We start from the raw sequence: 15,544 nt of genomic DNA, 5'->3' as shown, positions 1-15,544 counted from the left end.
ACTCCACCAGCCTCTGCATTCAAAAGATCATCCTCCGCTATTTCCACTAACTCCAGCATGATGCCACCACCAAATGCATCTTCCCCTTACCCCTCCATCAGCATTTCCGTAGGGTTCGTTCTTCCTGTGACACCCTGGTCCACTTCTAACGCCTCATCCCCTTCCCGCGGCACCTTCCAAGCAATTGCAGAAGGTGCAACACCTGCCCCTTTACCTCTTCCCTCCTCACCGTCCAAGGCTCCAGCGCTTTACTTGCACCTCCCTCAATTTGGTCTACTGTATTTGCAGTTCCTAGTGCAATCTCCTCTACTTTGGGGAGTCTAAATGCAGACTGGGTGACCGCTTTGCGGAACACCTTCGCTCAGTCTGGAAGCGTGACCCAGACCTTCCTGTCGCTTGCCATTTCAACTCATCAGCCTGCTCTCATACCCATATGTCCATCCTTGGCCTGCTGCAATGTTCCAGTGAAGCCCAACGCCAACTGGAGGAACAGCACCTTTTCTTCCAATTAGGCACTTAACAGCCTTCCGGACTTAAACATGGAGTTAAACAACTTTAGACCATGAGCTCTCTCCTCCTCCTTGACCCTTTTTCAATGCAATTTTTTTTTTTAAACTTTAATTTTTATTTATTTATTCATTTTAAAATCCTTTTTCCCCAACCCCACTCTCCGCCACAGGGCCATCTGTCACTGGTTTCCAATGTGTGCTTTCACAGAGCACTGACCCTTGTTCTGCTATTAACACATTCTACTATCTACCTTTATGCCACAATCAGCACCTTCTTTAGTTTTTTTCCACTACCGTTTACACTCCCTTTGTCTTGTGTCCATAACATCTTTGTCAATATCTCCTTAACTCCCACCTATCCCTGACCTTCCACCTTGCTTCACCTGCTCCACCCTCTTAACCAGTATAAAATCCGCCACAATTCAACTTCTCTTTAGCTCTGAAGAGGTCATACGGGCTCGAAACGTTAACTCTGTTTTTCTCTCCACAGATGCCAGACCTGCTGAGCTTTTCCAGCCATTTTTGTTTTTATTGTGGCTGAAGATGGTTGCAAATGCTTCAGTCTTGTTTTTTGCACTGATGTACTGGGCTCCCCCATCATTGAGGATGGGGATATTTGTGGAGCTTCCTTCTCCAGTTAGTTGTTTAATTGTCTACTACCATTCACAATTGGATGTGGCAGCACTGCAGAGCTTAGATCTGATCCGTAGGTTTGGGATTGCTTAGCTCTATCGCTTGCTGCATTAACTGTTTGGCATGCAAGTAGCCTTGTGTTGTAGCTTCACCAGGTTGACGTCTCATTTTTAGGTATGCCTGGTGCTGCTCCTAGTATGCCCTCCTGCACTCTTCATTGAACCAGGGTTGACCTCCTGGTTTGCTGGTGATGGTAATGGCAGACTGGGGGATATGCTGGGCCATGAAGTTAGATTGTGGTTGTATCCAATTCTACTGCTGCTGCTGAATGGCCCACACAGTGCCTCATGGATGTAGTTCTGAGTTGCTGGGTTCGAAATCTATTCCATTTAGCCTGATGATAGTGCCACACAACATGATGGAGGGTTCATCTCCACAAGGATTGCGCACTTCTTGGTCACTTCTACCAATACTGTCATACACAGATGCATCTGCAACAAGTAGACTGGTGAGGATGAGGTTTAAGTAGGTTTTTCCCTCTTGTTGGTAACCTCACCAGCTGTCTTAGGACTTGGCTAGCTCAGTCAGTAGTGGTGCTACTGAGCTACTCTTGGTGATAGACATTGAAATCCCCCACCCAGAGTACATTTTGGCCTTTGCCACCCTCAGTGCTTCTTCCAAAAGATGTTCAACATGGAGGAGCACTGATTCGTCAGCTGAGGTGGGATGGTAGGTTGGTGGGACAGGACGTACCCAGTGATGGTGGAGTCTGGGACATTATCTGTAAGGTATGATTTTGTGAGGATGACTATGTCAGGTTGTTGCTTGACTAGTCAGTGGGACAGCTCTCCCAATTTTGGCACTAGCCCCCAGATGTTAGTAAGGAGGATTTTGCAGTGTGGACAGGGCTGTTTGCCATTGCTGTTTCCAGTGCCTAAGTTGATGCCGGGTGGTCTGTCCAGTTTCATTCCTTTTAGATTTCGTAGTGGTTTGATACAACTGAGTTGGTTACTAGGCCATTTCAGAGGGCAGGTAAGAGTCAACTGCATTTCCTTAAAGAAACAACCATAGCTTTCTCCTGACCCAATCAGTGTGTTTCTCTTTAAAACATCTGTACGGTTTAATCTTGTAAAGTGGTGAGTTACTAATCTCTACAACCTGTCTAGGCAATGTATTCCAAAAACAGACCAGGGAAGACATACTTTTGAGACTCTCAACACCATCCAGGGCAAAGGAGCCCACTTGATCAGACCACATCCACCAGCTTAAACATTCACTCCCTCTACCACCAACACACACTGGTGGCAATCTGTATATCTATAAAATGCAGCGACTCACCAAAGCTCCTTCATCAGCACCTGCCAAACCTTGACCTCCACCACCAAGAAAGTCAAGGGCAGCAGATGCATGGGAACACCACCACTTGCGAGTTTGCCTCCAAGCCACACATCATTGTGACTTGGAACTATATCATCGTTCCTGCACTGTCGCTGGGTCAAAATACTGGAACTCCCTCCTTAACTGTATTATGGGTGTACCTAAACCACATAAACTGCAGCGGTTCAAGAAGGTGGCTCACCACCACCATCACTTTCTCAATTGGATATGGATAGTCTTGCCAGCAACACTCAGCTCAGAAATGAATTGGAAAAAAATTTCCTTTGGTCCAGCCTGAATTGGCACATTCCTTTTAGATTTCGTAGTGGTTTGATACAACTGAGTCACTTGCTAGGCTATTTCAGAGGGCAGGTAAGAGTCAACCGCATTTCCTTAAAGAAACAATTATAGCTTTCTCCTGACCCAATCAGTGTGTTGCTCTTTAAAACACCTGTACGGCTTAATCTTGTCCACTTCTGTTGCCCCCACACTGAATCCAATAACCTGGATTGAACCTCGACATGCCTTCAGCCTAACTACTTTGAATATTTCCATCATGTCCTCACAGAGTTCTCCAACATTGGATACACCTCTCAGTGGTCATTGCTAAGACTCGCACTTAAAGTGTTCCCTTGTGGCCACACCCTGTGATGGAGTCAATGTTAGTGGGAGGGGAAGGAAAGTAGTTATAGTATGAGCAACTCTCTGTCAGGGAGTTGCATGGACATAAAAGCAAAACACTGGATGCTGGAAATCTGAAATAAAAACAGAAAATGCTGGACAAACCCAGCAGGTCTGACAACATCTGTGGAGGGAGAAACGGAGTTAATGTTTCACGTCCATATGACCTTCTTCATCTTAAGTCCCTCTGAAATTTAACAGCTGAAAAGTCAAGTCCTTACCTATCACCTAAGGCAAATCTTAAAACCCATCCTATTGTAATTCCAACTTCACCATTACAAATTCATTTAGCACCTTTACCTTTCATCCCTCAGTTCCCAGATAAGCTGTCTTTACCAACCTTCCCCCAGTTTAATTAACCATGGACACACACACAGTCATTACAGAATACCACCATATTCCCAAAAATATTACAAAAAATAACATCCATCTCAGAACTCCTCATCCTCCATCTGTTATCCTCTGTGAATGCATCATTTATGTCCATTGCTCTTGACAGCTGTGCCCACTTTCAACATGAGAACTGAGTCACGTCCAGGCAGCATTGCCTGGGACTGCAGATGTCAGCTTCATCTGGGAGCTTTTCACCTGCACCAGGGAAAGTACCATTTGGTTCAAAGCTGTGGCTCTTGCTGGGATGGAATTGTTTCATCGATGGAAGTAATGTTGTTGCAGCTCCAAAGGAACTGGAGCATTAGAATCAGAGCTGTTGGTTAGTGGAGCAGAATTGTTGATATGTGTTTTTGAATGGGAGACACAAAGGATTGAACATTCTGAAATTTACCTTCTAGACTTCCTTAGAGAAGTGGAAGGTTGCACTGGTTTCCAGAAGTTTCAGATATAAAATATATATTGCACATGTGGGAATTCAAAAGCAATCATAATTTCAAACTTGCATAAAACAGCTCAAACGCTCCCTCTACAGACTTTATAACTTACTTCATATAGCATCACCATCACCAACATACACAAATATACTCACGTACATTCATATACAGACACACATTCTCACACGTATACATATGCATGTACAATACTCGCATGCATATACACAAATAAATTGACACATATATATTCAGACACATATACTCATACATACACTCAGACACACAAATATACGTACACTCACACACTTATTAAAGCCAAGAATCAGGGAGTATTTCACAGCTGGGATGAGCACCCATGTGGGCCAGTCAGGTCATTTACTGGGATTCATGAGGTTACAGCATAAATATGACAATAAAATTTCCTGTCACTTTACCCAGTGCTAAAAATCTGAAATAAAAACAATGTTGGAGAGCCTACATTAACCTCTTTCACATACTGACTGACTTGTTGCAGTTATTTGAAAATTCCACACACAAAATCCAGGATTTATTTTCTAATTTATACCAAAGTCCACTGCTCCTCCTTTCCATTTGTTTAGGTGTTTGGGGATGGGGCAGTTAATTCATCGTTCACATTCTTTCCTCAATAAACACCAGCCAAAAAATGCCCCTATTAGTTGGTCATTTAGCTGCATGCTGCTTACGGAGTGTTACTGGTGGAGAGTGGCTGCATTCGCTTGTGTGGCAGGAGTGTAATTCAGAGGTAATTCACTCTGAAACACTTTCAGACACTTAGATATGCAAAATTGCACTGTAAGTGCAAGTATTACACATCACATTTCCCCTACCTGTGCAGTAACTTAAAACTAGAATTTTGTGCCTTTTATTTGTCCCTGGGTTCTGTAGTCTGCAAACATTGATATGTGAAGCAACCATGAAGTTATTTGAGTTGAATTAATCCCGTTACGTGCAATGCTCAAGGGAGCAGGAGACAAGAGCATGTTTGTTTCTGCAGTGGAGTCATGTTTGTAGCTTGTGTTCCATTGGTCATTTCTTTGCCCAACCACCTCGTGCCAGATAATATCTTTCTTGCACCTCAGCCACCAATTCTCTGTCTTCCAGGTTTAGAATCGCTACGAGACAGTGCTCACTCCACCCCAGTGCGATCCACCTCACACACGGATGCCTTTGGTACCCGTACTGCAGGCAAGACCTCCTCTGCCGAGGGCAGTGAACCAACATCCGTGATAGCAGACGAGCTCTACAGCCCAGCCAACAGTGTCCTGCCCACCCCAGTGTCTGACCCCAGCCTGGAATCAATCCTCCCTCGGCAAACTAATGGCAGCACCAGCAACTGTGGCATCGAGGAGGAAAAGGAGTGTGACATTGGCGCCCCAACAGAGCCTGAGGAGCCAGCCAGAGGGGCTAGTGCCTTACCTGAAGGTGTTAGTGACAGGGCCGAGAGGGAACAGGTGAATACATTTGTTTTAAGTGTGGTCCGTTTGCTGCTTGTGACAGTTGGCCTCCTCTTTGCCTTGCTCCTGCTCCTGATAGGTCTTACAGAGTCAGATATTGACGTTGCTTTTTTACGTGATATACGACAGACGCCTGAGTTTGAACAGTTCCATTATGAATACTTTTGTCCCCTCAGGCGATGGTTTGCCTGCAAGGTGCGGTACCTGCTAAACCTTCTCATTGACACCTGACATCACTCAACCTGAGCTATCGGCCCAGGGACATTGAGAAGACAAGATGGCATCAAGTATCCAACAGTCTGGGCTCCCCTCTTCCCCTCTCTCTGTGTGGCACCATCGGGCATGTAAAGCCACCTTTAATGGATGAATTCAACCACTGATGGGAGACTTTGTGAATCATCAAAATTTCAAGAAGGAATTTTAAACAAGGAGGGAAATCTACATTCAACCCCCCCGCCCCTCCACCCATAACTAATATGAAGTTCTTGAGACTGTTGTGCTATATAAAGTTTGTTAGAATAAGTGATTAACTATTAGTAGCCCCCAGGAACCGAGTAACAAAGTGTGGAGTTTTGTTATTGTGATGTTGAAGAGGTGTTCTGTCTCCTGACTTTAATAAAAGTACAGAGACTATCCCATGATATTAATATTAGTAACAACCACAAGCCTCCATGTTTAAATATATCCAGTATTCGGATTTAGTGAAGAGAGATTTTCCCCTCAGAATTGTTAGACTTTTAATGTTTGTTAATCATTTCCTTGTAATATTTTAACAATTTGACAAAAAAAAACTTATTTTGTTTATTGAACGCTTAACAGCTTCATGGGACATCTTTAAAGATCCCTGGATAGTCCCCTGGAAATTTTTTTCCACAGACTAGAGCAATATATCTGCAAAAAAAAAACTGAAAATGGAAGCATTTTTTGAGGATGCAGACTGTTCAACTGGTTTTTAAGATTGGAATAAAGAGAAGGCAGGGAGCAATGGTGAGTGATTTTTATTGCGCACGTTTCCCAAGATGTTATTTGGAGGACAGCGCAATTCAACAGCAGAAGCTGCAATCAGAGCACAGACATCATGAGTGCCTTGGATCTGTGAAGTGTGAGGATGCAGTGAGCAGGTTTCATTCATCCTGGCAACCCCCATCAGGAGTCATGTCTCTCTCTCTCCCATTCAACCAACTCTGACAATAAGAATTGCACTAGCAAAAGCAATTGAGACTGAAAGGCCCCATTATATAAAGGCCTAAAAAGATAAAGTGTCAGTTAAAAGGAGCACTTCACTGGTGTGTTCAAACATGCACAAGTGTACGCATCTATCAGGTAAGGAGGGTTCTGCTTTTGTTTATAACAATTGTACAGATTATGATTCATGAGGCTGTTGGGCAGTTAGGATCTGGGAGCCACCTGTCTTGTTCTGTTATTTCTTAAAAGTTAAGTAACAATGAAAATATTTGTGCCAAAGCAAAAAAAGCAGTTTTCTTGGTTTTAAACGTGTTGCTTTTTAGGTCAAAGTTGGTGCAAGTACTTTGTTAAATAGCTCTGTGAAATAGTGGTAATATTGCCCCAAATCCACAACACACACCCCTGCTCCCATTCTTATTCACAAGGATGATACCAGAATTGAGAGGTTGTAACTAATAAAGGCTGAACAAGGTGGGGTGCTTTTCTCTGATTATGAAAGAGCTTGATGGGGTAGACATAAGAAGGTATTTCCATTTGCGAGAGAGACCAGAGTTGGAGGCTATCAATATAAAGTAGTCACTAATATATCCAATAGGAAATTCAGGAGAAACGTCTTTACCCAGAGAGTGATGAGAATGTGGAACTCACCACAAGGTGAGTAGAACAGTACAGATACACGAGTACATGAGAAAGGAATTGAAGGATATGCAGGTCGAACGAGGTGGAGGGGGCTCCTGTGGAGCCTAAACACTGGCACAGACCAGTTGGGCCAAATAACCAGTTTCTATGCTGTACCACCTGTATAGTTCTATGCAAATGCCAAGAATGGCCCCTGTGAGTCACTACTAATAGGGCACAGGACAGGGTGACAGAGAGAGCTTTGCTCAATCTGCAGAACAAAGCTCATGAGTGTTCATGACAGCATACAGCACTTCCATCTTTACTGAGAATTAAATAACCGTTCAAAAAAAGTAAACAAATGAAAAGTTAATATGAAATATAACTTGATGGAAGTGATTTAAAACCTGTTAACTGGAGGAACAGCGCACTCCTTAGTGCAAATTTGAGAAAATTCCACCCGAGTGCAGTAGCAGGCGGGTAAAACGCCGGCCACAATGGCGGCTTTTCATGCTGCATTGTCCCAGACCCACCTCATTATTTATGCTCTCCCGGGAACCATATCATTCCCATGGTGGGCATGCTCTCATTCGCTCGCCCGCCCACCATCGCCCTGCCCCGTCTGCTGCATCATGCTGGGCGCCATGTTTAAAGTCCAGCCGCAAGCACATATCTCAGTGCTTTCAGCTCACCACTGCTGCACGGCAGATATGGCCCTGAAACTGAAGACGACTGCAGGCCCCCAGTTCAATGACAAGTTTCTTGAGCGACTTTTGGGTGCTGTGGAGGCCCTCTGACGTGTCCTGTAACCCCACCCCTCCCGCACTAGCTGCAGGATGGGCAGCAATGTGACCAATCTGGCTTGGGAGGCAGTGGCAGCACTAACGCCCTTCAGAAGAGGACAACACCCAGTACCACAAGAGGGTGAATGAGCTCCTCCATTCCACCAGGGTAAGTCTCTCTTTTCATCACTCAACTCTCACACTCACAAACCCAGCACACATCCACAGGGCCCTCACTCACTGGCAGTGCAAGGGACATCACCATTCACTCTCTCACACTCACTGTCATTGTCCTCATCCCATCCATGGGACCACTTAACACCCACACTGGCCAGGCATATTTGTTATCTGGCCTGGCACGCATCCTGCTTACATTCTCTCCATCTCTATCCATGCAGGACAAGCTGGAGCACAAACGTCTGCAGCGGTTCAAGAAGACAGCTCACCACCACCTTCTCAAGGGCAACTAGGGATGGACAATAAATGCTGGCCCAGCCAACGAAGCCTACATCACATGAGTGAATAAAAAGAGGTCGCAGACTGGTGGAGGAATGCCCAAAATCAAGGTCCTCACGAACTTTGAAAACAGAGTCATCCAGCTGGCTGGCGACGATCTGGACCGGTCCTGTGCTGCTGGGGAGGTTGGCGCTGCTGTACCAAGTGCGGATCCAGCAGTGCAACATCCATCAGACAACCATGCCGTGAAAGATGTGTCCTCTTCCACAGGCCAGTGCCATGCACTAATTATCTCTTCTTGCTTTCGTAGGCACATCTGCCAAACAGCCGACAGAGTCAATGACCCAGGGCCTCCAATCAAGCCCTGAAGAAACCTCTGAGGAGGAATCTGAAGGCACCCTCCCATCACAGCACTCACCCACACCCTCCACCAACACAGATACACACCTCGGTGGGACCTAGCTTTAGGAGTAGCCTTGGGGTCACAATCTGTGAACACATTGCACTCTCTAATCCACTGCAGGCGGCAGCGGGGACTTCCCAGGTGTCCGGCACTCGGAAGACCGCTGGAGGTCAGAATGTTGCTGAGTCCGAGTCAGATGATGAGCCTCTGGACTTTGTCATGTCACAGTTACTGGAGCTGCAAAGGCAAGCTCAGGAACATCAGTAAGGGATGTCTGCTGCACTCCTCAGGTTGCAAGACATGATGGAGCAGTCTGTCTGCCTTCACTCTGTGATAGAGCTGGAATTGCCAACGCACCGATTGCCAACACTGATAGGATGGTGGCCGCCGTGGAGACCTTGGTCTAGCACTTCTCTCCTGTACTGCTGCACTGGCTCAACTCCATCGCTGATGCCATAGTTGGCCTCCAACAGTGTATATGTGAGAGGGGTGCAGGGCAACTCGATCTCACTCCAGCTACCCCTTCTCCTCAAGGAGTCAGCCTGGGGCCCCCGGACACCCAAAGGGAGGAGGGTCTGCAGGTACACACTCTGGGCCCATCCATCCAGGTGATTCCGAGAGTGTCCGGCCCATCTGACTCCCCTCTTCCTGTGACCTCAGCAGCTCTAGCTCCATAGGCTGAGGGGGGTGCCACTGTCACACAGCAGGACCCGAAAGCAGGCCCACGCCCTGTAGGGAGGTCACCTGTGAAGTCCAGCACTGTGGTCATCTGCACAGCCATTGGCAGTGGATGTCTTCCATTTCCCAATGTTGCCAAATCCTGCAGTAACTGGCAGATGCGAGCAACCAGTTTCCTAGACATTCGCAGTTTTCGGCGACACTGGTTCTCGGTCATCTGCAGGAATGAAAGGCAGTGTCCATAGACCCTGTGTGTGGCTAGGCTCCGGCCTGCAATGGCTCGCTGTGGCTCTTGGGCGGCGTATGTGGGTGCCCCAGTCACCCCGTCTTCCTGAGGTTGCTGCTCCTGCCTCTGCAAAGCCAGGAGCCTCAGTCGCTCTCTTCTCCGTCTTCTTCATGCTCTGTAGGCCATCAGGCATACAAGCTAGTTCATCAGGCTTCATAATCCTGATGTTGTACTCCTGCAGGATGAAACAGAGAGACACATGGTTAGCATGGGTGTACTAAGAACCTGTCCTATTTAAGTGTGATGGCCCCTTAACACTTCCCAGAAATGCTGGCCACCACTTGGATGGCCAGAGATTAATGCACTGCATGGCTGCCCTGTTAGCTTGAATCATGGGGGAGACTGGTCCAAACTGGCTTGCTGATATTGGAATAGGCTGTAAGCATCTCCAGCAGTGACTGCTACCTGGCCAGCTTTAGTGACATTGTACAACGTGTGCAGTCTAACTGCTCTGCAGTCCACAAAAGTGCTCACGAATTTGAAATCTGTGCCGGAAGTGGGGGGAGAACTTGGTGGCACTTTGATGCCTCTGTGTTGCTTGAGTGGGCAGATAAGCTACGAGCCCAACCCCAATCATATCAATGTGGTTGCACCTGAACTGTCTCAGTTGCAGAGGAATGGTCACTTTCTACAGGTTTCCCAAATGCATGGCCAGTTCCCTCTCCCACCCGACACCCCTGCTCCATCCCGAATGCTTGTGTGCTATATTCAACGCCAGGGCTGCCCTTGCACCCTCACAAGTTGCCTCGATGCCAAGGTTGCACTTAACCCCCGTTCCCCCTCCAAGGTAGGATGGCACTTAAACCCAATCCCCCAGCACCCCTGAAGCCTGCAAAGCAACAGGCGACCCTGGCAAGCTCTGCAGAATGTTGCTGTGCACTCACCTCCAGTTCACCCAAAGTGCAGGCCACCAAGTGCACGTCACCTCTGCTGTTGTGACACACGTCATCGTGCTTTCCCACCAAGGTGTATGGACAATCCAGCGGGGGTGCAAGACCCTGGCAAGATGGCCTGATAGTGATATGCTGATGTATTACAATGAAGTTCCCAACGACCGATGGCAGGAAACGCAGCTCGCAATCGGCAGGCTGAGTGGACAATCGAGACCTACCTTCCTGCTATCATGAAACAGATCGTGCCATATGGTCTGCTCACGCCACCTATCACACTCATTGCCAGCAGGCACAGAAAGTTCCACCCCTTGTGTCTTCTTAAAAGGTATCTAAACTGTACATTGAGTCTTGCTTGGGGGAGTATTGCCACAAGCTTTACTTTGTGCTGCCACAGTGTTTAGTTACACTCCTGTTGACATTTCCCATTCAAAAGATGGAACCAGATCAATTGTTGGTGTTGCCAACCCTTCACTGAACTGTTCCATACTAGTGCAAGTCCCATTAAAAACAGTTAAAAGAATTACCGCATATAACAGTACCTGCACGACAGAAATGAATGCAAAGTGACTTTCTGATACTCATTGTGGGAAGGCAGGTTACTCACACTGAAAATTCTCTTATTTTTATTTTTAAAAAAGATATTGGTTCTTGGGATGAGTCTGTTGTTGGCAAGGCCAGCATTTATTGCCCATCCCCAACTGCTCTTGAGAAGGCGGTTGTCCATGTGGTATAGATGCACCCACAGTACTTTTTCTGTAGTGGTTTGACACAACTGAGTGGCTTGCTGGGACCATTTCAGGGGGCATTGAAGAGTCAGCCACATGGCGTTGGGTCTGGAGTCACATGTAGGCCAGACCGGGGAAGGACAGTAGATTTTCTTGCCTGAAGGACATTAGGTGAACCAGAAGGGTTTTACAACAATCAGACCTTTTCTCCAGATTTATTAATTAATTGAACTTAAATTTCACTAACTGCCATGATGGGACCATAAGACATAGGAGAAGAAGTAGGCTATTCGGCCCATCAAGTCTGCTCCACCATTCAATGAGATCATGGCTGATTTGATAAACCTCAACTCCACTTTTCTACCTTTTTCCCATAATCCTTGATTCCCTTACTGATTAAAAATCTGTCTATCTCAGCCTTGAATATACTGAATGACCCAGTCTCTACACTAAAGAATTCCACAGATTCACTATCCTGAGAGAAGAAGTTCCTCCTCATCTTGGTCTTAAATGGGTGAACCCACTCTGAGATTATGCCCTCTGGTCCTAGACTCTCCCACAAGGGGAAACAACCTCTCAGTATCTACCCTGTCAAGCCCCTTAAAAATCCTACATGTTTCAATAAGGTCGCCTCTCATTCTTCTAAACTCCAATGAGTACAGGCCCAACCTACTCAACCTCTCCTCATAAGAAAATACCTCCATACCCGGAATTAACCTAGTGAACCTTCTCTGGGCTGTCCCCAATGCCAGTCTATCTTTCCTTAGATAAGGGGACCTAAACTGTTTACAGTATTCTATGTGTGATCTAACTAGTGCCTTGTATAGTTTTAGTAAGACTTCCTTATTTTTATACTCCATTCCCTTTGAATTGAACTCGTGTCTCCAGTGCAATAGTCTGGGCCTCTGAATTACTGTAACATAACCACTGTGCTACATCCTCATTATTCTCCCATTTTGCTTATTCTCAGGATCTGAGAGTCGCTGGCACTTATTGCCCACAGGCTAGTTACCCTGAAATGCTTCCTGGGTTACTTCAGAGGGCAGCTAAGAGTCAACCAGCATGGTGGGTTTATTCCTCAGAAGGGACACGAGTTCCCACACCACAAGGACTACAGCAGTTCAAGAAGGCAGTTCATCACCACCTTCTCAAGGGCAATTAGGGATGGGCAAAAATTGCTCACCTAGCCAGCAACACCCACATCCCATGAACAAATGTAAAAAAAAATGAGTTTTATCAACAACCTGACAGCTTCTGGTAATGTTTACAGATACCAGTTTTTTAAAAAACTGAATTCAATTCCTTAAACTGCCACAGGAGGGATTTTGCCCTCTGGAATATTAATTCAGAAAGATAACCACTACATTACTCTGAAGGTTACTTTACAATACAGGCAATCAAGTAATGCACATAAACTGCAGGATTTTAGAAAAGGAAAGTTTATTTGATCCATATCTTTAAAATTGTTTAATATATTCCTGCTAAGCTTCCAATAACAAAATATGAAACAGCTCGTTCATTTATGCACTAAGAATGTCTCAAGTCTTTGCCCCAACTATGAAACGTTGCTCCTAAATTCAGCAGAGGTTTTGGAGTTTGTACCATCACCACAGGGTTTTAAAAAAATACTCTTAATTTACTTTAGAAAAAAAAAATTAAGCTTAGCATTCTGATCAGTGGGCTGTGCACTGAGAATATGCCCTATGATCCGCCTGTAACCATAAGACATAGGAGCAGAAATTAGGCCATTCAGCCCATCAAGTCTGCTCCGCCATTCAATCATGGCTGATAAGTTTCTCAACCCCATTCTCCCGCCTTCTCCCCGTAACCACTTTCCAGACCTTCAGTATCCTCGCTCAACCTGCTGATCACTACATCTTATGTATACAGATGAATCTGGTCCCACAAATCTGTGGCTATGCTTTGGGTTGCCAGTGAAGAATACGGGGTGGTGGGAGAGAGAGAGAGAGAGAGAGAGGTGCTACATCAACGAGCAATATGGGAGGAGAATTTCGAACATTACAGGCAATATCGAAACCTCATTACTAGTAATTGCAGGATCTTTACTGAAAACACCGCAGACTGACTCAAGTTCTGTTATTTTTCAGCAGAACTCTTTGACCTTGCAACTGAGATACAATGGAAAATATCAGCATATTGTGGGTGGGAGGAAGATAACATTACCACACATTTTTAGTGGTTCTCTTTCTGAGGTGATGGGAGAGAAGGAAAGAAATGTTTTTCTCAAAACACTTCCTATCACAAGCACAACAGCTTTAGAATTTCCTTAATTCCCACTTGCAGAGCAAGCAAATCCTTCACCTCTTTTCTAGGGTCTCCTGAACAGTTAAGCCTTATTTCCTAGTGTAGTGGTGGATCTGTTGAGACTGGCTTTCAGTGTGTAGGCTGAGCATTATTTCATGGGAGTCTGGCTCTCCACAATGACAACAAAAGGTAAACATGTCCTGAACAATCCAAACAGATATGTTCATATCTGTCAATATGATCGATCTCCAGCAAACTACATAAAACATCAGGAGTAATGAAAACTGCAGTCTGTTCTGTCCAACCCATATTTACAATCTAATGTCCCATAATTACTGGGAACGCCATTCTAACATGGTCAGGAGGGCTAAAAGGAGTCATGAAAAGTCACTGGCAACCAGGATTAAGGAAAATCCCAAGGCCTTTTATACATATGTAAAAAGCAAGAGGGTAGCCAGGGAAAGGGTAGGCCCACTCAGGGACAGAGGTGGGAATCTGTGTATGGAGCCTGAAGAAATGGGAGAGATACTAAATGAATACTTCTCATCAGTATTCACCAAAGAGGACTTAGCAGTCGATTTGTCTAGGGAAGAGTGTGTAGATAGCCTGGATCATGCTGAGATCAAAAAAGGTGTTAGGCATCTTGAAGAATATTAAGGTGGATCAGTCCCCAGGGCCAGATGGGATCTACCCCAGAGTACTGAGGGAGGCAAGGGAGGAGGGGCTTTGACAGAAATCTTTGTATCCTCAATGGCTACGGGTGAGGTCCCAGAGGACTAGAGAATGGCCAATGTGGTTCCAATGTTTAAGGGTAGCAGGGATAATCCAGGAAATTACAGGCCAGTGAGCCTTATGTCAGTGGTAGGGAAATTATTGGAGAAGATTCTTCGTGACAGGATTTACTACCATTTGGAAGCAAATAGGCATATTAGTGAGAGGCAGCATGGTTTTGTGAAGGGGAGGTCGTGTCTCACTAACTTGATTGAGTTTTTCGAGGATGATCGATGATGGAAGGGCAGTGGATGTTATCTACATGGATTTCAGTAAGGCCTTTGACAAGGTCCTTCATGGCAGACTGGTACAGAAGGCAAAGTCGCACGGGATCAGAGGTGAGCTGGCAAGATGGATACAGAATTGGCTTGGTCATAGAAGACAGAGGGTAGCAGTGGAAGGGTGCTTTTCTGAATGGAGAGCAGTGACTAGTGGAGTTCTGCAGGAATCAGTGTGGGGACCTTTGCTGTTTGTAGTATACATAAATGATTTGGAGGAAAATGTAACTGGGCTAATTAGTAAGTTTGCAGACGACACTGAGTTGCAGATAGTGAAGAGGATTGTCAAAGGATACAATGGGATATAGATCAGTTGGAGACTTGGGCGGAGAAATGGCAGATAGAGTTTAATCCGGACAAATGTGAGGTAATGCATTTTGGAAGGTCTAATACAGGCAGGAATTATACAGTAAATGCCAGAACCCTTAAGTGCATCGACAGGCAGAGGGATCTGGGTGTACAGGTCCACAGGTCACTGAAAGTGGCAATGCAGGTGGATAAGGTCGTCAGGAAGGCGTATGGCGTGATTGCCTTCATTGGGAGGGGTATTGAGTACAAAAGCTGGGAAGTCATGCTGCAGCTGTATAGAACCTTGGTTAGGCCACACTTGGAATACTGCATGCAATTCTGTTCGTCACATTACCAGAAGGATATGGAGGCGTTGGAGAGGGTGCAGAGGAGGTTTACCAGAATGCTGCCTGG

The 15,544-nt window shown here is 45.7% G+C and overlaps 1 protein-coding gene across 2 annotated transcripts in view; it reads left to right on the top strand.

Annotated features, from left to right (window-relative positions):
* LOC121269957 (FERM domain-containing protein 5-like) overlaps positions 1-5,909 on the top strand; it is a 206,724-nt gene extending 200,815 nt beyond the window's left edge. Inside the window, exons 14-15 of one of the 2 annotated variants that reach the window (XM_041175133.1) lie at positions 5,150-5,499; positions 5,679-5,909. In XM_041175133.1, the coding sequence (XP_041031067.1) occupies positions 5,150-5,499; positions 5,679-5,726 (398 nt within the window). In that variant the 3' untranslated portion in view covers positions 5,727-5,909. Of the gene's footprint in view, positions 1-5,149 lie in introns of both variants that reach the window. The other variant, XM_041175132.1, reaches the window with a different exon arrangement.
* Positions 5,910-15,544: the final 9,635 nt, after the last annotated feature.

The sequence above is a fragment of the Carcharodon carcharias genome, chromosome 26 (genome assembly GCF_017639515.1).
Source record: "Carcharodon carcharias isolate sCarCar2 chromosome 26, sCarCar2.pri, whole genome shotgun sequence".
NCBI lineage: Eukaryota > Metazoa > Chordata > Chondrichthyes > Lamniformes > Lamnidae > Carcharodon > Carcharodon carcharias.
This window is presented reverse-complemented; position numbering and strand designations above follow the sequence as displayed.